This window comes from Podarcis cretensis (genome assembly GCF_951804945.1).
Source record: "Podarcis cretensis genome assembly, chromosome: 8".
In the NCBI taxonomy this organism is placed as follows: Eukaryota; Metazoa; Chordata; class Lepidosauria; order Squamata; family Lacertidae; genus Podarcis; species Podarcis cretensis.
The window spans coordinates 80,611,045-80,636,792 of NC_137177.1; the positions used below are offsets into that span (position 1 = coordinate 80,611,045).

Consider the following 25,748-nt stretch of genomic DNA (forward strand, 5'->3'; position numbering starts at 1 on the left):
TCAAATATTCATTCTTCTCTAAACTCAGCATTACAGTGTTACCTCGGGTTAAGTACTTAATTCGTTCCGGAGGGCCATTCTTAACCTGAAACTGTTCTTAACCTGAACCACCACTTTAGCTAATGGGGCCTCCTGCTGCTGCCGCGCCGCCAGAGCACAATTTCTGTTCTCATCCTGAAGCAAAGTTCTTAACCCGAGGTACTATTTCTGGGTTAGCGGAGTCTGTAACCTGAAGCGTATGTAACCCGAGGTACCACTGTATCTCAAAAGTATTTGATAAGAGTTAAGAGTTCCAGCCAACTTTTAAAGGTAATGTATGCCACCATTACTCCACACTATAGAGTAAATATCATATGAAATATACAGAACAGGGACCAAGAGGAAGCCTGTTTGCTGACTGTACCTAGAAACAATACAGTGTGCAAGTGGCAGTCAAGACTGACTATAACATTTCCTTCTCAATTTTTAAAGTCATGGTTACACTATATCTACAGAATATTTCAAAAGCAAGTATTATGAGGAAAATCACATGTTCCAGTCCAACATGAAGTATGACGATAAGGACAGGCAGAATAGTCGGGCCCTAAAAAAGAGTGGGTGCCTACCAATTAAAAAGAGAATGCTTACGCCCAGTTTATAAAGGTAACAGAAGGTCTAGCTTAAGGAAGGTTGCTTCCTGCAGCTTTCTCAAGGCAGTTACCTATTCATATAGCCATCTTCCTACATTCCTATTTACACCTACACAACACACATACCATATAACAGGGGAGAAAGACAGCATACTAAAGAGGCAACTCAATCAATATGCTCAAATCTACTTTGAGTTTATAGGAAATGAGGCTGCACAGGTGCTTTTTTCTTTTTTTAAAGGCAAGCATTATATTCAAACAGCTTTGTTTGGATGCAATCCCTTCCTCTGCAGTGTTCTCAGTCTAAATACTGCACCACTGAGCTCATTCACAGGAGCCAAAAAGCAGGCTCATCAAGGAGAAATCCCCAACCAGCTTTTGCTACCAAATTGTAAACACAGAGCAAAAAAGCAGATGTCTCTATAATGTCCTTGCCAGAGGTATCGTCCTAACCGGGCAGGAACCTACCCACAACCCTGACTACCAGAGTTCAAGAAATGCTCAATTTGCTCGATTTCATCTTTTCCCTTGAGTAGATTAGGCGGAGAGTCTTTTGTATGTTTCCTTCTCTACAACCCAAACCCTAATTCTATGGTGTGTCATCTTACAAATAATTTTAACCCCCCTTTCTTTGACATGAGGAAACAGGTATTCATTATCCAATTTTTATTGAGGTGACGTTGCAGCCACTCAGCTCAACAGGCAGGGCATCACCTTGACCCTCTATCCCATAACCTAAAGCACCCATTTCATCTCCTGCTGCAGTTCTCTCTCTCTCCCCCCCCCCACACCTTTTCCTACAGTGACAGTCAGAAAACCAGTACCGCACAGAGAGATTCCCTGACCATTCATGCTGCCATCTTGTACTGAACATAGGCCTTTTCCAGTGCCCTAACTGGCACATCATGCAAAGTACCCACCTTATGAAAATTACTCCTCTGTCAAGGGTCATAAACTCAATTCCCACTCTGCACTGGAGCATGCAGCATCACAGTATTTAAATTTGACAACTGCATCCTCCTCTGCACAGAACCACCATATGCTCCCCATGAAGCCACCTCACAATCCCTTTCACTCCTCTTCATCCTCCATCAGTCTCAGACTTTATACTGAAGGAGGAAAGCGTAAGACAAAAACCACTGTCTATTTCTTCCACAACTAGGAAGCCCACTGAACTAATCAGCCAACTGTTTTGCCTAATTCATGTGAAATACAGCACCTCACCCCACCACTTATCATCATGAAGTCTACCCCAGGGCCCATCTGTCACCACTGTCTATTGTCCTAAAAGAAGGTAAAAATTGTATTCCAACAACCACTTCCTTTTTTATCTCACTTTATTCAAAACTCACACCCTCCCTCTCCAGTTCCCCCAAGAACTCACTTCCTGCTCTACTGGCATGTGCGTGGGTGGAATGGGAAGTGCTGTTCCCGCCCATGTACATCATCTCCCCCTTTAGATCCCCTTCCCCCACCTGATGTGCTGCCCCCACTTCCTACTGGGTTGGGAAGGAGTAGAGATTTACATACCAAAATCCCGGCTGCCATCTGTCATCTCAGAGGCCCTCATTCTATGTCGCATCAAACCCCCTCCCCTCCAGCCCATTATCAACTCTCCCCATACCCCTCAACTCTACCAAGATAAGCTAAGAAACACAAAGCCCTGACAAGGATAAGTCTTTAAGCACTGCATTATAAATATGACTTTCTGCCAGAAGGACCAGGATTCCCCCCTTCACTGTTATCTATGGTAAACAGTGAATCTTTGCCTAACTCTTTGAGCTCTGGAGAGTAAGAACTGATGTACTATTTATTACTTTATCCTGCTCTCTCTTACTCCTGCCCCCATCCCAAATTTTGTAATTGCCTGATAGTGGCATATCTTCCCCTCCCCCTTATTTATCCTCTTCCCCAATTGCAGATTTCCTCATATCTCTCTCTCTCCCCCCCCCCCCAGAAATCCTTATTTATTAATTTGAATATCCAATTCCTACTCTGCAAACATACTTCTGAATATCAGGTACTGGGATAGACAATGGGTTGAAGTTATCCAGAAGCATCTGGTGGCTCAGTCTTAAGACAGAAATAGACTAAGTGAACTTCTGGCAATCTTTGTGACTGTACCTTTATTTCAATGTCCTTTTCTTTCTTTACCACCCCCTCTCTTTCTGCTCCATTCCAAGCTGGCCTCCCTACTCTATTTGTGTACTCCTTTCCAGCATATTTCAGTCCTCTCCCTCCCCCCTTGCATTCCTAACAGTCTCTATTCCCTCCCCCCCCCTTTTCATTCATCCCCATGTCCCTACTGCCCTGCTCTCCACCCCCCACTTCTCCTCTCCTACACTACAATCTTTCATCCCTGACTTATTTCTCTCTTCCCCAGTTCCTACTACCCTTACAGTATCTTCACTTCCTCTGTCATCCTCCATCCATTTTCTCCTCCCCTTCTTACTCAGTGTTTCCCTTTCTTCACTTCCTCTTCTCCACATCCCTCTACCCCCATTGTTATTCAGTCCTTCAGTTTCATTCATTCCACTCCCCAGCTGTATATTTCTATCCCTCTTCCTTCCATTCATCTCTCTTCTTCTCTCATTTCTCCTCCACTGAATTTCACCTTGAGCCCTTCTCCCCCTGCAAAAAAGCTTCCAAATGTCTGGGACAGATGGGGGCAGGGGCAAAAGGAAGGTTAATATTCTTACATCATCATTATCACCACCACCACCTAAACCCATCCAATGCTAATTTGCTAAACAGTCTCAGGCCTATCAGAGGAAAGGCAGAGTAGGAATCTAAGTAAAGAAAGAAATCTACTATCCAAACCCCCTTCAAGACTCCTGAGAGCTAGATCCATTGGTCAGGGGGGCAAGAGGCCCTCTCTACTACTTTCACTATAAATGTATCAAAGGAAAGTTTAACTATATCAAAGTCCCAATCCTATGCACTTACCCAAGAATAAGCCCATAAAATACAGCAGGACTTAGCTCTGAGTAAATGTGCATAGAATTGTGCTTCTAATAATACAGATGAAATTAACCTTCCGGATGAACTACAATTGTTTAGGAAGGCCAAAGGAGCTATTTCTTCCTAAACTCCATCCATCCGGCTGACATTTTACTAGAACTGCAAGCAAACATCCCTTTAAAAAGAACCTTTGAGAGTTAAAACCCCATTTATTTTATGTGGCCTTCTCTTTAACAAGAGAGAGAGAGAGCTATTTTAAGATGGATAGGTTTTCTATGAGTACAGGAACTTTATGATACTGCTTTAAGTAGCCTATATTTTTAAATGATTGTTAATGTTGCTGCTTTATGTTTTTGAAGTTCTGTTGAGTTTTCATACTAAAGAAAATGCCATAATGGAGCTTATGAGTGATGTGGAACCCATGTGGTCCTCTAGATACTGTTGGATTCCAACTTCCATCAGCCCCAGCCAACATGGCCAGAGTTTAGGGATGACTATGGGAGCTGAAATTCCACCACATCTGGAAGGGCATAGATTTTCCATCTCTGATCTACAGGAAATGTACCCATGCAATCATTTCCAATCATACAAAAAGTAAATGAGTGAGCCAATAGACATAAAAGGGAAATGCATTTTTTTCTAATACAAAGTATAACTAAATCCTAAGATGGAAATGTAAAAGGATGGATATTAGCCAACCTTCTGCCCTCCAGATGTTGCTGGACTCCACGTCCCAGCAGCCAGCAAGCCTAATAGTCAGGGATCCTGATAGCTGTGGTCTAGCTACAAATTACACATGTCTTTGTCAGAAATACAGTAAAAGATTGTATGCAGCACTGGTCATACCCATAGCAGAATCATTGAAATTAATGGACATGATTAACTAGCATCCATAAAGAAACAACCAACAGCTGCTTCAGATGTCTTGTGAAGACTTGCCAGAGCTTTCCAATGAAACTGGCCTCTGTTTTAGGTGTCTAGTTTTGTTTCTGATTAAATGATGAAAAGTAGTGGGGTTTTTAAAGACTTATGCCTCTTAAATTATTCTAGGCAATTTCTAAATTCTTCTAAATAACCAAAGCTTAGATCCATTAATCTTGGTGGGTCTACTCTTAAGACTTAGCTGGAATATAGCCCAAATATCTCCACTAACACCACATTCTCTCCCATATGTGCCCAGTTTCCTCAGGTGCCACAAGTGCGCCCCATAAGAAAGACTGCTTAGGACACTCTCCCCCACCCCAAATCAAGAGTCCTATTCCAACCAACTTCCCACAATCCTCATGTCCCAACCATCCTCCATAATCCACGTGTCATCCCACCTCTCACACACAACACTTACAGATTCAGGTGGATAGCCGTGTTGATCTGTCATAGTCATAATAAATAACAATATGAAAGATGAAAAAAATCTTTTTTAATAATTCCAGTGGCACCTTAAGGATCAACTAAATATAAGTTTTCAAGGTATGAGCTTTCGTGTGCAAATTCTGACGAAGTGTGTATTACACACAAAAGCTCATACCTTGAAAGCTTCTATTTAGTTGATCTTTAAGGTGCCACTATTTAGTTGATCTTTAAGGTGCCATCTTGCTATTTATTATAATACTTACTGGTCATCCCCTACACCCCAGCACACCAACCACATACATGTCCCACTGATTGAATAATCCACTCCCACACAAGCACAGACCATTCCCACACACATCATTCCCATACATACAGACACAATTAACGTGTTATCCCCCCCCCACAAACCATTAACATGTCCCAGTCACCCCATAATCCACGCGTCATTTCCATACACACAAACAGACCATTCACGTGCCGCAGCTGCCCCATGATTCACGTGTCAATCCCATACACACACAGATTACCAATTCGCGAGTCGGGGTCCTCTCCGGCCCCGCCCCGCCCCCCAATATCCACGTGTCACACTCCCCCCCCCGCCCCCCCCATTCCCGCGGCGGCCTTCCACCCACCTCCTCTTGTAGTCGTCCCTCTCCCGCTTGACTTTGGCCAGGACGTTGTAGAGGGCGCGGATCTCGGGCGTGATGGTGTCGATCTGGACGCCGACGCCGTCCGGGTGCACCCAGGAGACGCCGGGCCCTTGCAGGGTCTCCAGGCCGCCTCCGCCCGTCCGCCTCACCTGCGTGTAGCTCCAGATGGTGCCGGGCAAGCGGCTGTAGTGCTGCTGCTGCTGCGAGGAGGAGTGGTGCGACGGCGGGTGCGAGTGCGAGTGAGGCAGCTGCGAGGCGGGAGCCGAGGCCGGCGGGAACGAGGAGAATGAAGCCGACGACGGAGGCGGCGGGTGAGGAGGAGGAGGAGGAGGCCCGGCCGCCGCCGCCGCCGCCGGCACGTAAGGGGGCATGGAGGGCGGCACGGGGTCCGTCTGCACGGCCTGGTGCCTGGGGAAGCGCTTGTAGTGGAGGCGCCGCTCGCGCTCGCTCAGCTGCTGCGCCTGCAGCTGCTTCTCCAGCAGCCGGTTCCGCCGCTCCAGCTCGTGCACCTTGGCCAGGAAGCAGCGGAAGCGCACGTTGAGCCCCTTCAGGAGGTGGATGTTGGAGCCCAGGTCGTTCCGCAGCGCCGCCGTCACCGGCGGGGCCCCGCCGACGCCGTCGTCCATCTCGCCCCCGACCCCCGACGAGGAGGCCGGCCCCGCCGACGCCGGGAAAGCCCGCGCCGCCATCTCGCTGAACAGCATCGAGTTGAGCATCATTTTCAGCGGCGTCGCCCTCCCTTTATCCTTCACTGAGGTAAAAAAAATATTTCTTTTTTAATATCTATGTCTATTCCTCTTACCACACGGGACGTCGCTTTCCCTGATATTATTTTTAATATGCAAATTAAAAAAAAAATAGAAGCTATTTCATTCTATTATTCGCCGTCGGCCGTTGGGATCCGGCCGTTGGAGCGGTAACGGCCGCCGCCGCCGTGGAATTCAAACGCCCGAACGTTCGAAACGGCCATCCTCGCAGCTTCCTCCTCGCGCCGAGGTGAAAATGGACTCGATGGCCGGGAGGGGGGAGGGGGGAAGAAGAAGAGGAAGATGCGCCGGCGCCGCCGATGCTGCTGCCGCCTCTGCAGTGCTCGCCGGCTAACTAACCCAAAAGGCGGCCACTGAGCGGCTTGGGGTTGGCTGGTGGGGTGGGGACTGCGCGGAGAAGGACCCGCCCACTCCGCAACGCCTCCTTTTTTCCTCTAGTCCCTTTCCTATAGCTTGAGCACGCCCCTTCTGTCTCTTAGCCACGCCCTCTCCTCCCGTTCTCTTTTCTATATGCCTGTCTTGGCCACGCCTCTCATACTTTTATGCAGCATCCCTCCCTCTCAGCATCCAGCCGCGCCTCAGACTCCGCCCACTCCCTTCCCTCCGCTTTGCGGTCCTCCGGCGTGCTCCTGCTGGCCACGCCCCCCCTCCTTGCGCGGCTTGAGCTCAGGCGTTGCTCCACGTGGGCCACGCCCACGTCGCCGCCGGCGTCGCCCGCTCTAACCACGCCCACGAATCTGCGTGTGTTGAACACGTGCTCCGTGCGGTGGGTTTCTACGTTGAGTTAAAAGAGTCAAGGGGGTCAGGTTCGTCCGGAATTCACATCGTGGCTGCTCAGTGGTGCTGAGGTGCATGAACTCTGAGTATGCTCGGGGACATTTTTTGTTTTAACTGCGCATGGCCCCTTGGCTCATTCTTCCCTCCAGTTCAAGGTAAGCCAAAATCACATATAGTTAAAAACCATTGGGTTCAATGGCCGGCTGGATTGCCAAGGTCATTTTTCCTGGAACTTTGCCCTCTTTCCTCCCCCTTTTACATTTTTAAATATACATATTTTTACCCTGCGCATAAAGCTGAATGCACACTAGTTAAATGTGCATAAGTTGCAGGCTTACTGTTCAGCTACACTCAGTGTGGGGAACCTGGGGTCTTCCACGTGGTGCTGAACTGCAACTTCCATCATCCCTAGCCATTCGTCATGTGGCTGGTGGGTGTTGTAGTCCACCAGTATTCCCCATGCTGATCTACACCAGCACACTATATCAGGAGCTAGCATGACCTTGAAGCTGGGTAAAGTTCTCTCTCTCTTTTTTTTTTTTTTTGGTATAGGAAATAATATTTTATTTAGGATTTTCTTGTTTTACAGAAGTGTAATGCCTCGTTCCCCCCCCCCCCGTAACATTTTTACAAATCCGTTTCATTTGTTGAGGCATTGGGGGAGAAGAAAAAAAAGGAAAAAGAAAGGGGGTGGAGGGAGGGAAGATGTATGGGGGTGGGGTCAGGTGGTGGTGTTTCTATTATGCTTAATGTATGTAGAGTTTAAGGGACGCAGGTGGCGCTGTGGGTTAAAGCCTCAGCGCCTAGGGCTTGCCGATTGAAAGGTCGGCGGTTCGAATCCCTGCGGCGGGGTGCGCTCCCGCTGCTCGGTCCCAGCGCCTGCCAACCTAGCAGTTCGAAAGCACCTCCGGGTGCAAGTAGATAAATAGGGACCGCTTACCAGCGGGAAGGTAAACGGCGTTTCCGTGTGCGGCTCTGGCTCTGGCTCTGGCCAGAGCAGCGATGTCACGCTGGCCACGTGACCCGGAAGTGTCTCCGGACAGCGCTGGCCCCTGGCCTCTTAAGTGAGATGGGCGCACAACCCCAGAGTCTGTCAAGACTGGCCCGTACGGGCAGGGGTACCTTTACCTTTACCTATGTAGAGTTTGGTGTCAGCGTTGTTATCAATATGGCTAACCTGATCCAAAACACCCACCCACCCCACTCACACACGAAAACAAAGATCACCACAGCCAATCACAAACAATCACACCCTAGGCCAACCCCAAACTCTCTCACCACCAAAGGAACACAAGTGAACAACACAAACAAAGTTCTCTCTTTTAATGCAGCAGACTGCTAAGAGAGGTCATGCTGCGAAAGTGGATTCCAGTCTCAGAATGCTTTGCAGTGTTGGAGGGGGCACTGGGGAGGAGAGGTGGAGCTCTCTTGGGTCACAAGTTATTCTAGCTGTACCCTGGAAAAATAATAATAATTTTTTATTTATACCCCGCCCTCCCCAGCCAGAGCCGGGCTCAGAGCAGCTAACAACAATAAATTTTTGAACTGGAAAAGAACTAAGAGCCTGCTGGATCAGGCCATTGACCCATCTAGTCCAGCATCCTGTTCTCACATTGGCCAGCTAGATGCCTTTGGGAAGCCTGCAATCAGGATATGAGCACAACAGCACTCTGCCCACCCATGATTCCCAGCAACTGATATTTAGAGACATGGTGCCTCTTTGGGGCAGCTCCTGTGCTTTAGATGTTAACACTGATACGGGTTAGCTGAGTACTCTCTGAGTCAAATACAGCCACCAGGTACGCACTGGGGCATGCTAGATGTTGTGAGAAGCCCCTGTTTTTGCATACCCAAGCAGGCAGCAAATCAAGGGTGTTGTTTTCCATTTTATCCCAAGCCCCTGCAAGTCACCAAACACGACCAGGTGACTGTGGGCAGGCTGCGCTTGAAGGTCTGGACTACAGTAAAAAAAAAAAGTCTGCTTTCATCAGAGTGGAGATTCACCACCCAGCCTCCAGGCTGTTCGTCACCACATTCGTTGCCCCCCTCTCCTCTCTCCCTCCAGCTGCACAGAAGGAGCATTGTGTTCAAATGGAGAGGCTGCCTTTCTTTGCTGGCTTCACCAAAGCCTCCCGCAGCCGCCACTGCTGACGTACTAGGGAGCTGGACAACTTGGGCATTGTAAAGTTCACACGGGACATTAAGAAGGGGGGCTCTGAAGAAGGCACTTGTTTTGCTTCTGCTTAAAAGCACATCAAAGCTTGTATGGTTCACTGCAGAGGCACTGGCAGAGTTTATCTGACCATTAACAGGCTTTAATTCTAATTAAAATCCACACGGTTCATTTTTCCTGCAGCAAACACACTAGTATGTTTCCTCACCAATGTTATTTGGTTACAGCTCCTGTCATAATAGCCTCATTTGCCTCAATTTCTATGGAGTTAATAAATGCCAATACAACTCATAAACAAATAGTTTTGGAAAACACCACTGCAATCCTCAGTTCTTAGGGAAGAGGCCATCCCAGCAGCATGAACTTGTCAATCAACCCTTTGCTTCTCATCTAGGCACTGTAACAACCCCAGCGCCATCTGCAGCCATTGGTTGAGTGTCTCTGATGCCATGGAATGCTCAGAAATGCCCATTTGGTGAAGGTGCAACCAATGGCAAGCAGTGTACAGAAGTAAGAAAAGTGGAAGATCAGTTTGAGCGAAAGAAAAGAAAAACGAAGCAGGATCTTGTTTCGGGAAGTTTTCTATGCTATGGAAAGGCAAAAGAGCTTGGGGACGTGGCAGGAGCTATCGGCCAGGAAGCCAAGAGAAATTGAAGCACAGTTGACTTTCATGCTAGGCCCCATTTCCACATTCCTTTCAGGGCTCACCATCTCACACTACGAAGTCTGTGATCTTCCAATTGAACTTGGGGCCTTATTTTGGTCATCTGGTTTGAAGAAGCAAAGCATGAATTGTCTGGGAGGCATTTGGGGTTTGGCTACTTTAAGGCGTAGCACTTTCTTTCAGGTGGAGAGGCAGTGTGTGCCTTGTGCGTTCTCAGCATACCTCAGGCAAGGAAGCTTCCATCATTGTTGTTCTGTCTGCTTGCTGAAATAATTGCACTGGGTGGGTGTGTTAATCCAGATGAGAGAAAGAGGTATTACATAGAGGCGTACGTTCTTCCTGTATGGAGAAATTAGGGTGCCCTGTTTGCTTCAGCAATGCCGTGTTTTGTGGTTTGACAGTAGGCTGGGGGCCAGGGTTCCTTCTTGTGCACTGAACTGCTGGCAGTTAAATGATTTAACATGTGACCTTCCATCCTAGAGTTGTCTTTAGAGAACTTCTGGAAAGTGTTAAAGAATTAAAAGTTCTTGGGAAACCCAAAGCACCTGCCACCGATTGCATCTCTGCATGATGCCTCAATCCAGTCAGCCACTGTAGAAGGAGGTAGTTTTGACCACATATCTGTGTTGGATGCAATTGTTTTATCCATCAAACACCCAGACAGGCTAGAGTCATCCGCCCTCAAAGGAGGCTGCCTGCTACATCTCAGCATGAGGAAAGTTAATCCCAGACAACGACAAGAGAAGCAAATGCATAGGCTGCCAAAATCCTGGAACTGCAAACAGGTTTGGAGGCTGAGGCCTGGCTTTTTTGTCTCCATCTCCCATCTATGAGTCCTTTTTATGTGTAAAAGTACAGAATCCAAATGGATCAAGATTGCCTAAGCCAAGCTCTCAGTTGGCAGGTTCAATTCAAAAGGATGACACAGAGTAGGAGACAATAGAGACCTTTCATCTGGTTAGCATTTTAAGCCACTGCCTAATTGCATTATGGTCTCATTTCATCCCCTGACAAAGTGATTGAATTTCAATTAATAACTCTCGGAAACAGTTCCTTCCACTGAAGTCCGAGTGACTTTGGAGAAACAAAAAGCTTTGTATTGCGAAAGGATCCATCCGGTCGTAGATCAGATGTGCTGTTGTTGATCTTAATAGAGGTTAGAAGGGACTCTTTCAGTCTTTGACTTCTATGGAGTTGCTGCCTCATGGACTGCCCCCATAATTACTCAGGATGTCCCTAAAGCAATTCCATTATACTTTTGTGGCTGAGAACTGCTGATTCTCACCAATCACAGATAGTAATAATGATGTCCCCCATTGTTATCTTTTCCTTCCTGGTTTTCAAGGACTAAGTAACCCTCAAGTTCAAGCAGTAAACTCTCTAATTAAGAAACAAAACAGGCTGATTCCATTCACTGTGCCCACAAAGACTTGGTAAAATACCAAGAGACTGACTTCCAAACTCCCAACTGTAGGAGGTATAATCTTTAACATATAATTGATGGATGTTAATTGCTGCTGATAGAATGATCTCGATACGAATCCAAGGCAGACCTTTTAACATCACAGTAATCCAAGTTTATGCACCAACTACTGGTGCTGAAGAAACTGAAATTGACCAATTCTATGAAGACTTACAACACCTTATAGAAGTGACACCAAAGAAGGATGTTCTTCTCATTATAGGGGATTGGAATGCTAAAGTAGGGAGTCAAGAGATAAAAGGAACAACTGGCAAGTTTGGCCTTGGAGATCAAAACGAAGCAGGGCAAAGGCTAATAGAGTTCTGTCAAGAGAACAAGCTGGTCATCACAAACACGCTTTTCCAACAACACAAGAGACGACTCTACACATGGACATCACCAGATGGGCAGCATCGAAATCAGATTGATTATATTCTCTGCAGCCAAAGATGGAGAAGCTCTATACAGTCAGCAAAAACAAGACCTGGAGCTGACTGTGGCTCAGATCATCAGCTTCTTATAGCAAAATTCAAGCTTAAACTGAAGAAAGTAGGAAAAACCACTGGGCCGGTAAGATACAATCTAAGTCAAATCCCTTATGAATACACAGTGGAAGTGAGGAACAGGTTTAAGGATTTAGATTTGGTGGACAGAGTGCCTGAAGAACTATGGATGGAGGCTCGTAACATTATACAGGAGGCAGCAACGAAAACCATCCCAATGAAAAGGAAATGCAAGAAAGCAAAGTGGCTGTCCAATGAGGCCTTACAAATAGCGGGGGAGAGAAGGCAAGCAAAATGCAAGGGAGATCGTGAAACATACAGGAAATTGAATGCAGATTTCCAAAGAATAGCAAGGAGAGACAAGAAGACCTTCTTAAACAAGCAATGCAAAGAAATAGAGGAAAGCAATAGAATGGGAAGAACCAGAGATCTGTTCAAGAAAATTGGAGATATGAAAGGAACATTTCGTACAAAGATTTCCATAATAAAGGACAAAAGTGGAAAGGACCTAACAGAAGCAGAAGACATCAAGAAGAGGTGGCAAGAATACACAGAGGAATTATACCAGAAAGAAACGGATGTCTCATATACCCCAGGTAGTGTGGTTGCTGACCTTGAGCCAGACATCCTGGAGAGTGAAGTCAAATGGGCCTTAGAAAGCACTGCAAATAACAAGGCCAGTGGAAGTGATGGTATTCCAGCTGAACTATTTAAAATTTTAAAAGATGATGCTGTTAAGGTGCTACACTCAATATGCCAGCAAGTTTGGAAAACTCAGCAGTGGCCAGAAGATTGGAGAAGATCAGTCTACATCCCAATCCCAAAGAAGGGCAGTGCCAAAGAATGCTCCAACTATCGCACAATTGCACTAATTTCTCACGCTAGCAAGGTTATGCTTAAAATTCTACAAGGAAGGCTCAAGCAGTATGTGGACCGAGAACTCCCAGAAGTGCAAGCTGGATTTAGAAGAGGCAGAGGAACCAGAGACCAAATTGCAAACATGCGCTGGATTATGGAGAAAGCTAGAGAGTTCCAGAAAGACATTTACTTCTGCTTCATTGACTATGCAAAAGCCTTTGACTGTGTCGACCATGGCAAACTATGGCAAGTTCTTAAAGAAATGGGAGTGCCTGATCACCTCATCTGTCTCCTGAGAAATCTCTATGTGGGACAAGAAGCTACAGTTAGAACTGGATATGGAACAACTGACTGGTTCAAAATTGGGAAAGGAGTACGACAAGGCTGCATTTTGTCTCCCTGCTTATTTAACTTATATGCAGAATTCATCATGCGAAAGGCTGGGCTGGATGAATCCCTAGCCGGAATTAAGATTGCCGGAAGAAATATCAACAACCTCAGATATGCAGATGACACAACCTTGATGGCAGAAAGTGAGGAGGAATTAAAGAACCTTTTATTGAGGGTGAAAGAGGAGAGTGCAAAATATGCTCTGAAGCTCAACATCAAAAAAACGAAGATCATGGCTACTGGTCCCATCACCTCCTGGCAAATAGAAGGGGAAGAAATGGAGGCAGTGAGAGATTTTACTTTCTTGGGCTCCATGATCACTGCAGATGGTGACAGCAGCCACGAAATTAAAAGACGCCTGCTTCTTGGGAGAAGGGCAATGACAGGCCTAGACAGCATCTTGAGAAGTAGAGACATCACCTTGCCAACAAAGGTCCGTATAGTTAAAGCTATGGTTTTCCCAGTAGTGATGTATGGAAGTGAGAGCTGGACCATAAAGAAGGCTGATCGCCGAAGAATTGATGCTTTTGAATTATGGTGCTGGAGGAGACTCTTGAGAGTCCCATGGACTACAAGAAGATCAAACCTCTCCATTCTGAAGGAAATCAGCCCTGAGTGCTCACTGGAAGGACAGATTGTGAAGCTGAGGCTCCAGTACTTTGGCCACCTCATGAGAAGAGAAGACTCCCTGGAGAAGACCCTGATGTTGGGAAAGATGGAGGGCACAAGGAGAAGGGGGCGACAGAGGACGAGATGGTTGGATAGTGTTTTCGAGGTTACCAGCATGAGTCTGACCAAGCTGCGGGGGGCAGTGGAGGACAGGAGTGCCTGGCGTTCTCTGGTCCATGGGGTCACGAAGAGTCGGACAGGACTAAACGACTAAACAACAACAACAACAAATTGCTGCTGGGATGGCCAGTGCAATAAGTACATTTCAGAAATACATTTGGTAAGTGTACCAAGGTCTGGTAATTAGCAGTGAAAGGTAAGAGTGGAATCTCTGCACTGAGAGGCAGGACACTTCCAGTGACCTAATACTATGTGTGAGTTTTCCTGGGGTACTGGAGAGTGCTGTGCTCAAGGGATTTGTGTGGTCCCTCCCATCGTGGCAATTTTTGCATCTAACTGTACTGTAAAATTTGACGTAAGCTGCAGAGATGTAGCCTGACGACAGTCACGGGTGAGGTCCATTGTGCGAGTACCTAGTTCCAGCTGAATGCCACACATGCTAACACCTCACAAATGACATTTACTGAGCCCGTTAGAGGGAGGAGAGGTCTGTCATGCCTGCACACTGGAACATCCATGCATCCAACATTTCTGTTGCACTCAAATTATTTGTGTTGGATTTTAATTGTCGTGAAATCAGTTCAGATTGCATAGGAATATCAATAATACGGGAACGCTCTTCCACGAGAAGCAGAGTCAGGGCGTGGGAAATCGGGTTCCAGAATGAGAGGATAATGGATTCATTTCAGCCATTAATTCCAGGCTACACCTCTTGTGTCTAATTTGTCAAAAGCAAACGGTTCAGGGGTTCCTAACGATCCGGCCCCAGCAGCTCCTGTGACCTTACTTGGAGAAAAAAATGTGTGGCAAAGCAGAAAGGAATGCAATGCCCAGACAGGAGCGGTCCAGCATGGGCAATGGACAAGAACTTGCATGTTCTGAGGAAGAGCACCAATATGACTTCATCAGTTGTGGTGACTCAGAGCCCACAGCCTCAAAAGCGGTGACTTTATAACATCAACTCTAAAAGGCGGCGCCTCTTGTGTTCTTCTCAGAGCCTTTTTTTAACCTGTCAAGGTGGGAAGAAGGAAAGGTGGATGAGTCACACAGGTGATCCAGCCTCACCATATAAGGGATAGGGCTTTGGTATTTCCTAGAAGCATCGCCCATAATTCTGGACCAAGAACAAGAGAATTTGCTGGTGGGACTGTACCTGGCTCTTTCGCAGAGGCAGAGATAACAAAAGAGCAAATGACATCACCGGCAGCTTGACTCACGGATAATCTGGCTACCAACACAACAAACAATATGTGAGCAAGCTGTACAGGATTTGGCCAGGACTTGCAGAGATAAGATTTAAGACTCTAGAGAAAGCAAATGCTGAGAGTGATAACCAGGAATGCAATGCTGAGAGCTGGTTTATTGGCTAATGGTTTTTAAAATCTTTTCAGCAACTAAAAAAGTCCACCTGATTGACTGGGCCTCAGATCGCTTGCATGAAGAACAGTTAAAGCTACTACAGATGGCAAAACGTAATTTTGGAAAGGCTTCTACTTCTCTCATAAACACATGGGTGTAGCCAGGATTTTTGTTGGGGGGGGCAGACCTTTTGTTGGGGGAGGCAGAACCTTAGTTTGCTATGGATTTTTATTGACTGGGGGAGCAGCTGCCCCTCCCTGCCCCCTTGGCTACGCCCATGCATAGGCAGTAGAGCAGGATGCCCCTGCAGATGCAGTTAAGATTCCACATGAGCTCTAGCTGGTCAGGGATGATGGGAGTTGTAGTCCAGTAACATCTGGAGGGCCAAAGATGTGTTTTATTTCTATAGTGTGCATTAATTGTTCAAAACAGTTACTACCTACTATGGAAGGTTGGTTATTGAAATTAATGAATTTGGCTGAGATGGCACAGCTGACGTGTTTGGTTAGAGAAAAATCATTGTTGACATTTATTATTGATTGGAAACCCCTTGTGGACTTTTTGTGCAAAAAGGAAAATGAGCTTGTGATATCTGGGTTTGAAGACTGAAAAAGGTTGGTTTATGGAAAGTAGAAGAGTTGAATGCTATTATGGAGCAAGCAGTTTGCATAAGTCTATAAAGCTGATAGACGGTGAATCAGAAGTATTTTCTTTTTTCTTATTTTCTTTCTTTTAGTTTTTATGTTTAAAATGCTTGGTATTTGATGTTAGCTTTTCTATACTGCTTTTTCTTTGTTTTTTTCAAGCTTTAATAAAGACAGCTTTCTCCCCAAAAAGGAAACGGAAACAATACCCAACTCCCCCAGTTTAAAAGGCCATAGATTGTTTCCTTAGCCAAAAGGGGAAGATGAATGTTTTTTGCCTCATTCATTTATTAGACTGGTGCTTAATTATGGGAATTGGGAGTCCAACAGCTCCTAGAGGGCACCAGTATTTTACCCCTAGTGTAAACAATACTGTACTAAATGAAGCAAGGTATGAAATGGTCAAAGGCACCTCCCTATATGCCTATGTCTTTAAGGGGAGAGCCAATGCTCAGTGGTAGAGCATCTGCCTTGCATTCAGAAGGTCCCAGGTTCTATCCCTGGCAGCACCTCCAGGTAGGACTGGGACAGATCTCCTGCCTGAAGCACCACTGCTGCTCAACACAGACAGTACTGACCTAGGTGGACCAATGCATCTAAATATCAAGCAGTTTCCAGTGCTCATTTTAGGTGGACGGCTGTGGTTGTATGGCAGAGTTGGATGGACGAAGGGGCTGACTGTGCAAGGGATACCCGATCTGCCACCTGGAGCTAGCAACTTGACCCAAGGCTGTCCAGAAAGCTTCTGGGTCACCTTGGTTCTCTTACATTTCAACTAGGTCTTTATTAATTACATTTGTTTCCTATCCTATCCTTGGAACCCAAGATGATGTACATGTGGTTCACAGGCAGGCGCCCATCCAAGCACTTACCAGACTCCAGACCTCCAGAGTTTTAGCCAGGCAGTGTATAGGGATCTTCAAGGTTCCTGGTGCCTAAGTGTGGGTCACGACCCACTACCAACTTGCGACCTGATCTAAGCTGGGACACAACAGCAGCAGTACCATACAAATAAATGGTAAAAGAACTAGACGACTCTTCTAGATCCTTAGAAGACTGTGCTCTAATTAGGAATGGGTGAGACATGCTTGGATGCTTCCTCTGAAATTCATAAATCAACAACTAGATGGGTGGCGGCAGAAGGTGTTATCCCTTACACCACAGCTATACAGATATGTCAGAACAGGTACAGACTGAGACAAGGACAGCAGCCATTTCCTCACTAACTTTACTGGACAGGTTGATGGACAGCTTGATGTCTAAGGCAAACCTCGCCCGCTCATCATCATCTGAAAAAATTGCTCTATGTCAGGCCAGAGGGAGACACCATGATCCAGAATAACCCAAAGCAAACGTGTTTTTTAAAAAAGGCGCTGCATCAGCAAAAGTTGAGTCAGCTAAATTCTGGGGTGTCTCCTTCATAACAGCATTTCCTAAGATCTCAAGTGTGCTTTTAGGGCGATGGCCAAGGGTGGAGTAAGAAATGCCATCCCACACCCAGCACCCCATTTCTTCCCATTCTCATTCCACAGGAAGAGTCATGATTAAGATAGGGATCTTCTTCATTGCACCACTGCAGTCTTCCCCAACCTGGTGACCTCCAGATGTTTTGGACCAAAAATTCAGTTGTGCTGGCTGGGGGCTGATGGGAGTTGTGGGTCTAAAACATCTGGAGAAGGGAAGGCTGTAATCATCGTGCCTGATAGCCCTACAGCTCAAACCTATCTGAAGAATTCTGAAGTACTGTCACACCACACCCCCATCCTGTTGAGTAGACAGAGGGAGAAGCCTGGGAGGAAGAGGTGTCAGAAGCTGAAGAGGCAACAGAGCTTAGTGAGCATGTAGAGTCTGTGGCACAGAGAAGTCCAGAAGCAGAAGAAGAGGCAGAAGCAGGAGAGGATGGAGGCCAAGGGGCAGAGATGAGCCCAACTGGTGAAGAAGCCAGGCATTCCTCCCTGCCCTGCTGCAAGAAGCTCCCCTCCCCGCTGGTCTCCCAGAACCAGGAGAGGTATGAAGAGGGATGTGGAGAGGCAGGAGCATGGTGGAATCTCAGATTGCTTGGGAATGACCCAGGAGAGGAGGAGATTTAGGCGGCTGTAGGAAGCCTTCACAACTGCGTCACAGGGTCAAGACCTACCAAGAAGAGTTGTTGTGTCCATTAGACCTGGCGCTCCTGAGCTGACTCTGTTTCTTCTAATAAAGAGTTACCGTATTTTTCACTCTATAGGACGCACTGGACCACAAGACGCACCTAGTTGTTAGAGGGGTAAATCAAGAAAAAAAAATATTATTGCGCACAGCCTGTCCGCTTCTCCCAGAGCTTCTGGGGGCTGCGGGGGAAGCTCGGGTTCCCCCCCCCAGCCCCAAAGAGCAAAGAGGCCAAGACAGCGAGCGGGATCCATCCCGCTGGCTGTCTTGGCTTCTGCCATAGCCGCACAACCTCTCCAGCCAGGAGCTAAACCTCTTCCGCTCGCTGCCTTGGCTTCCTCTTTAGCCTTGCGCAGCCTCTCCCGGCTGGAGAGGCTGCGCGCGGCTATGGCAATTCCCCAACCTCCCGCAAAAGCCCACAGGAGCCTCACACCCTTTAAGGATCGCGCGGCTCCTGCGGGCTTTTCTACGAGGAGGGAGAAGGGACTGACTGGCCACGTCACTCCCTTCTCCCTCCTGGGGAAAAGTCTGCAAGAGCTATGGAGCGAAAAATACAGTAACTTCACTTATTCTGTGTGATTTACTCCTGACACAAGCAATGATGGCTGTGCTTTGCCTCCATGGTCAGAGGCAAGAATGCTTCTGAATACCAGTTGCTGGAAGCCACAGGAGGAGAGAGGGCTTTTGTGCTTGAATCTTGCTTGCTGGTTTTCCTTTGGGGCATCTGGATGGGCCCTGTAAGAAGAGGATGCTGGACTAGATGGGCCATTGACCTCATGCAGCAGGCTGTCCTTATTTTCTTACGTTTGGGGCAGGTGTAGAAACCTGAATTTGGTGTGAGCTGTTGTAGCCTAGCAGCCGAGAAGCTGAGCCGCAAACCAGCCAATACCCGGTTCAAACCACCCCTTATCAAGTGGACATCAGGGAAACCATGCTGTCATTGCCTCAGCAATGGAGTGGTAATATTTCCCTATGTTAAAGGCTCGCTGTAAGGATTAAAACAATATATGTTAAGCTGCAAGAATGCAGGTGCCCCATGTACAAATCCCAATCCCAATTCTCCAGGTCCTTGGCCTCATTTAGCCAGAGCGGTCAGGCTTGCACATCAGAGAGAGGTATGTTCATGCTTGGAGAAACCTCAAGGTATGCAGACATGCAAAGCAAACTTTTTGAGGCAGCGGGGAGCCAAGGGGCACCCCTCTTCCCAAGAGAGTCCAATGAAGATTGATGGTTGGAGGGGAGAGAATTGTGAGGGTGAAATGGCACCTCTTCAGGATTTCAGTCTTTCCCTTTTTGGACAGAGAACAGGCATTCTGCATCGGAGCTACAGCCCTTCCCTTGCATCCATCTAGCTCAGTATTGTGTATGCCAACTCACAGCAGCACACCAAGGTTAAAGACAGGGTTGTCTTCCAGCCCTACGTGGAGACAACGCTTAGGACCAAACCTAGGACTTACTGTGTGCAAAACAGGTGCTCTACTACTGAGCTATGGCCCATGCCCTAAAAATAAAGTAAGATCCTAGTCCTCATGGTTCTCAGTAAATGGATTATTTAACCAAAAGCATGGGAAGCTGCCTTATACGGAGCCAGGCCATAGGGTCAATCTAGCTCAGCCCTGTCCACACGGACCAGCTGCAGATTTGCGGGATTATAGGCAGGGTGATGCCACTGAGGGTTGAACTTGGGAACATCTGCATGCAAAGCAGGGGCTGTAGCTGTGCTCCCCTCTGTGGCTCCCCTCTGAAGCCCCTGTGCTTCTGTCTCTGTTTTGTTGCAAAGCAAGTTTGGAAAAGGCAGTGGGCAGTGGGTGGGGAGGGCAATTTCTAGCTGCCCAACTGTGCTGTCTGGTTAACCAAAACACAAGCACAAATGCCCATTGAACAAGTTGGTGCAATTTTCCCACATGTGTCTGTGGTTCATCCTATTAAACAGGAGCACCCCATTAGGCCTCCTTCAGCATGTTTTTTGTCAGAGGCGTGTTGCAACCTCACCTGCCCCAATAAGGCTGAGATCTTAATTACTTTTTTTTTTTTTTGCAGGCATCAAAAGACATCTTTGGAAGCAACCCCATCCCTTTGATATGCCCAGATGCAAATAAAGGGAAGCAAAAGAAGTGGGGAAAACAGCTGACACAAGTCCAGAGATTTTGCTGTAGTAATCCAGAAAAAGACACTGCCCCACCCTAGGCTTGGGGTGGATTAACTAACAGATGTGGGGCTGAATCCAATCCTGGAAGGCCACAGATGAAAACAAATTCTCCTGGAACATTAAAATGCCTAGGTAAGCACAGCCAGGTTTATATATGGTTTGTCCATTTGAGGCCACCACCCACATTATTTTGTCCGGCTCCCAGTTGTTTCAACAGGTCTTGTACTAGAATATTTGGATGGCCCTCTTCAGGGATTTTTTAGCTGTGGTTCCTTCATTGCACAGCATTGGACTAGATCATCTTTAATGCCCCTTTCAGCTCTACAATTCTATGATTCTATTTTCCAATAAACCGTGCCCCTAAATTTTCCCAATTTAAAGTACTAATTCAGTTCTGCTAACTATTCCAACTAGAGCCTGAGACCCGTCTGATCTTAAAGCTGATCTCCCAAAAGTTTTGCATCTGTTCTGACTCAGTTTTATTTTGCGGTTTCCAAAGCTGAATTGTCAAGTTCAGGCAAATTACACAGGAGCTGAGCTACCTAGATAAAAGTGGGGTGGGGTGAGAGCCATAGCTCAGAGCACATGCTTGGCACATCCAGGCAGCATCTCCAAGTAGAACTGGAAGAGACCCCTGCCTGAGACCCTGGAGAGCTGCTGCCAGTCAAAGCAGACAGTACTGAACGAGATGGACTAATGTTCCAGTATAAGGCAGCTTCCTATGTTCCAGACACTGCCAAGACACCGAAGAATTGTATCAAACCAGAGCAGCCACATAGCTCACCTCTAAGGACTCACAAACAGACCTCCCAAGTAAGCTGTCAAGTCAAGTTATCATCTGTTATACTGCCCAGGAGCTGAGCTGGCTCAATCAAAGCTTGTTGGAGCATCAACTCATTTGCAAAGGTCACCGAGGGAACCGTGCTGGATCTCACCGGCTACACGGCTCCTGACTACAATCCTATCTGCCTACACACCTTAGATGTGAGCAATGCAGCTTCTCTGGTGTCTGTTCAGCTCCTCATTATCTCTTTTGCTAGCAAAGCTCGGCAGATCAACAAGCACAGATCAAAACATCCCACCAGACTAGAAGGGCAACAACATGAACCATCGAGAATACTTCACAGATTTAGAACTGCAGTCTGAATCGGAGAACAAGATTTGTAAAAAATAAAACACTATCTAGTGTTACTGAGTCCTCACTGAGATTTTGAAAGCCAAGAGTGGAACCTCAGAGTGAAATTGGCACATTGAGTGTTGTGGAGCTCCCATTCACTCTCAACAGCGCTTCTTGTTGTGGGTTGTGTGCCCCTAAAAAACCTCCATGTTTGGGGGTTTCAAAAACTGGTTTCAGCCAGAAATCTCCACCATCTCCTCTGTGTTTAGGAACATTAGAAGAGACGGCTGAATCAGGCCAATGGCCCATCTAGCCCCACATCCTGTTCTCACTGTGGCCAACCAGATGCCTGTGGGAAACCACAGCACTCTCCCCTTCTAACCGTGGAGGCAGAGCAGAGCCATCATGCTTAGTAGCCATCAAAAGGCCTCTCCTCCATGAATTTGTCCATTCCTTTCTTAGAGCCATCCAAGTTGGTGACCCATCGGCAGGTCAGCTGTCTGCTTCATGCAGTCATCCTTTCTTTTCTCTGTCCCAACATGCAACTTTGTTGGCTGTCCATGAATTCTAGTGTTAGGAGAGAGGGAGGAGAACTTTTGAGAACAGCCTCTGCCAAACTGGTTCTTGCCTTGCCAGATGTTGGACTATGACGTCCATCAGCCCCAGTATCGTGGACTGGCGGGAGTTGTGGTCTGAGGGCACTGGGTTTGCAAAGCCTGTGTCAGAAGGAAGAGGATATTGATTTGTAGCAAGCTTTACTCAACTACTTCAGGTAGGAATCTGGGCCTGGAGGGGAGAAGCAGACTTAAATTCCTTAAGAAGCTAATGGAGGGCAAAATGGGCTCTTGCATAACCATTCTTTCATCTCCCACACCCTTTGGGATAGTAGGAGAACATTTAAAGCCACATGGAAATCCTAAGATAAATCATTTAGCAACCCTCCACCACACCCACCCCTTGGGGCTTCCTAAGAGGGGAGGGGAGGGTTCCACGTTATTAGGCACGAGAGTTGTATAGACTATGTAACACATTTGTATGTGTGTGCGTTTCCAGTCGCTGTTGGTTCAGCAGAATTTCTGCAGAAATCAGAGCTGCGCCAGGAGATGGGAGGACAAGGTGGTCCAGAGAGGAACAACTATGAAGAACCTCTTTAGAAGAAGAAGAAAAAGCACACCAGATGACAGTTCAGTGGTGTGCGGTCAGTGGACTAAGGGGACTAGGCTAGCCTCCCCTGGCGCCTCCTTCCCAAAGCCTGGCAAGCTTCTGCCTGGCTTAGGGAGGGAGGTGCAATGCTCACACGTGCGACATCGGGACATGTGTGGCATCCCCCCTCCCCAATCACCCTCGCAAGTTTGCGCCTCAGGCCCTAACTGTTCCCCTGTGAAAAATTTCACCGCACACCACTGTTACAGTTCCGGGCATGCACCTGGAAACATGCACAAACAGAGGCTCCAAACAGATAAAAGGCCATCTTGTTAATTTTTTATAGGAGTGAGCTAATAAGAAATCTTAGGGACGACTACAAGGTTTCAGAATGAGAGAGAGAAGCTCCACCACCTCCATTGGCTGGTTTTCAGAACCTGCGAGCATTGCCTCACCCAGAACAGAACTGATGTGACTCTCTGCAGCTCAAACTTCAAGAAGAGATGTGCTGTCAGAATCATGCCCACAGAAGCGCAGAAAGTGGAGGCAACACAATTGCAACAGCAGCATGGAGGACAGGCCTTGGCCGCTATTCGGGAAAAAATACTTAGGGGTCAAGTTAATGAGCAGCCCAGCTTGTGTAACTCTGTGATTCCATGGTAGTGCAGAAAGTTCGCAGAAAGGGGTGTTGTACACAGAATTCAGCTTCCAAAAACTTTTTAAACTCAAAGATTCTGGTCTGGGCAACACAGCTGCAAAAATCGGCTTGAAAGCATGTGAGCCATTGTTGTTGAAACCTCAGAAGCCGGAGATTGCAGCCCCATAAGATGTCCGTAGTTAGGGTTGCTAGCAAAGTCAGTTGAATAATGCGAATGGGAGTCCAGAGAGAGAGAAGATCCTGGTCAGACTTTACTGAGGAAACAGAACAGAGTTTATAATTTGAGGAAAGAGGAACAGAAAAGCATACAAGCAAGAATGACCTCGGCCCAATCTTTCAGCCTGATGTACATCAGTTCACAGGGGACTAGTCTCTTCCCTCCCTCTTTCTCAGTTCAGCCAAGGGCAGATGTCATTATAGCAACTGGGTGTTGAAGCCTCACTTCAAGGCTGTCTCCATGGCGCCTTCCGCAAAAAGCTTAATGAGCTGGAGCAAAACCCGGTTTCCTAGCCGTTGGCCGCTTGCACCTCAGAAGGATCACTCCCAGGCACAGCTGCGATGATGATACAAGAAAACTGACGCAGAACTTTGCTGCATCGACGGAAAGCATCCCTCTTAGGAGTTTAGCACCAAGCCCTTCCACCACCACCACCTCCTCACCCACGACACACCTTTCCTGACCACAAGCACTTGTAGATGCAAAAAAATTCATACACTCCTGAAGAGAGATCCAGACAACACCTCTGTGTTGGCTTTTGCTGCAGGAGGTGGAAGGCTTGCCCCTCTCATTCCTGTGCCCTGCTTCTCTTACAGCAGGCCGCATATGAAATAAAACGCAAAGTGTACGTAGATTCATCAAGCGGTTCCATGCGAATACCTGTGACTTCAACATTCGTCTTAATAAATCCCCCCATGTTAATTAGCTGACCAATGCCAGGGCTCAGGGAAGGGGTGTCTTGTCTTCTGGTCAGCTGAGGACTTCCATAGACACTGCCCAGGCTTGCACCTTGAGAAGGTCACTGGTGCTGCTAACGCAGTGGTTTGACTTCACCCCCAGAGGCGCACTCCATTGCCTCTTGACACAGACGGATGGCAACAACAGCAGCTTTGGTGGGATAAGCAGATATAATCAATGCTTTTTTTAAACCATATTTTTCTGTGTATAAGACTAGGTTTTTTCCCTAAAAAATAATGTCCAGAAGTTGGGGGTGTCTTATACATGGGGGCCATTTCCCCCCATTTTCTTAAATTGGAGTCCCCCAAAATAGGGGGGCGTCTTACCCATGGGGGCGTCTTATAGACGGAAAAATACGGTACCCTTACATCACAGTTCCATCGCAGAGGATGGCTAATGTGTGTGTGTGTGTGTGCTGAGTGAGAGAGCTCTTCTCCCAACATCAGGCCGGGGACAGATTTACCATGTGCCCACTAGGAAACAGAATGACTCCAGACAGCATTCAGAGACACCTGAAATGTGATGTTCAGAAACAACAACAGCCAGAATTTATTCATTTATATACTCCACTTTTCCTCCAAGAAGCTCAAGGTGGCATACATAGTTCTCCCCACTCCCCATTTTATCCTCACGATAACCCTGTGAGGTAGGTTAGACTGAGAGAGACTGGCCCAAGGTCACCCAGTAAACTACATCATGGCTGATGGGGATTTGAACCCTGGTCTCTCTCAGGTCCTAGTCCAACACGCTAACTGCTGCACCACACTGGCTCTCACTACATAACAATGTAGATTGCATCTCCTAGCATATTCCTGCTATGAAGTCTGAAGATTTCCTCCAAGCAATTGTCATTGGGAGCAGCATTCAGCTGCCCAGCCTCGCTGGGGGAAAAAATGTGGCCTGGCATCCAACCTGTCAATGGGGCACTGCTAAATGATAGCATGAAGGTCTTCAACAAACACTGCCTCGTAATGGGGCAGGATCTGTGGCCATTTGTTGTTTAGTCGTTTAGTCGTGTCCGACTCTTCATGACCCCATGGACCAGAGCACGCCAGGCACTCCTGTCTTCCACTGCCTCCCGCAGTTTGGTCAAACTCATGCTGGTAGCTTCGAGAACAGTGTCCAACCATCTCCTCCTCTGTCGTCCCCTTCTCCTTGTAACCCCAATCTTTCCCAACATCAGGGTCTTTTCCAGGGAGTCTTCTCTTCTCATGAGGTGGCCAAAGTATTGGAGTCTCAGCTTCAGGATCTGTCCTTCCAGTGAGCACTCAGGCCTGATTTCCTTAAGAATGGAGACGTTTGATCTTCTTGCAGTCCATGGGACTCTCAAGAGTCTCCTCCAGCACTACTGGGAAAAGCTTAGCTTTAACTATACGGACCTTTGTTGGCAAGGTGATGTCTCTGCTTTTTAAGATGCTGTCTAGGTTTGTCATTGCTTTTCTCCCAAGAAGCAGGCATCTTTTAATTTCGTGGCTGCTGTCACCATCTGTGGCCATTGCCTGTCAGCAAAGAGTTGGCTTCCCCCATTGCTTCCAGGAAGAGTGAACAGCTCATCTTGTAAGGCCTGGAGAGAGAAAAAGACTCATTTTGCAACTAGGGGGG

General features: G+C 47.2%; 1 protein-coding gene and 1 long non-coding RNA gene across 6 annotated transcripts in view; one reads left to right on the forward strand and one right to left on the reverse strand.

Moving 5' to 3' along the window:
* The window catches only part of IFFO2 (intermediate filament family orphan 2), a 46,631-nt gene extending 40,286 nt beyond the window's left edge, over window positions 1-6,345 (reverse strand). For both annotated transcript variants that reach the window (XM_079987039.1, XM_079987038.1), the window contains exon 1: window positions 5,573-6,345. In XM_079987039.1, coding sequence (XP_079843165.1) covers window positions 5,573-6,309 — 737 coding nt within the window. In that variant the 5' untranslated portion in view covers window positions 6,310-6,345. The remainder of the gene's footprint in view (window positions 1-5,572) is intronic.
* On the forward strand, window positions 6,208-24,044 carry LOC307222220. 4 transcript variants are annotated; one of them, XR_013841634.1, is made up of 4 exons: window positions 6,208-6,346; window positions 20,165-20,405; window positions 21,314-22,162; window positions 22,880-24,044. It is a non-coding gene; the product is annotated as an uncharacterized lncRNA (long non-coding RNA). The 4 variants fall into 4 exon arrangements; XR_013841635.1 differs by lacking the exons at window positions 6,208-6,346; window positions 22,880-24,044 and adding exons at window positions 6,416-7,289; window positions 9,702-9,817 and having other exon boundaries at window positions 21,314-21,464; XR_013841636.1 differs by lacking the exons at window positions 6,208-6,346; window positions 22,880-24,044 and adding an exon at window positions 6,436-7,205 and having other exon boundaries at window positions 21,314-21,464.
* Window positions 24,045-25,748: the final 1,704 nt, after the last annotated feature.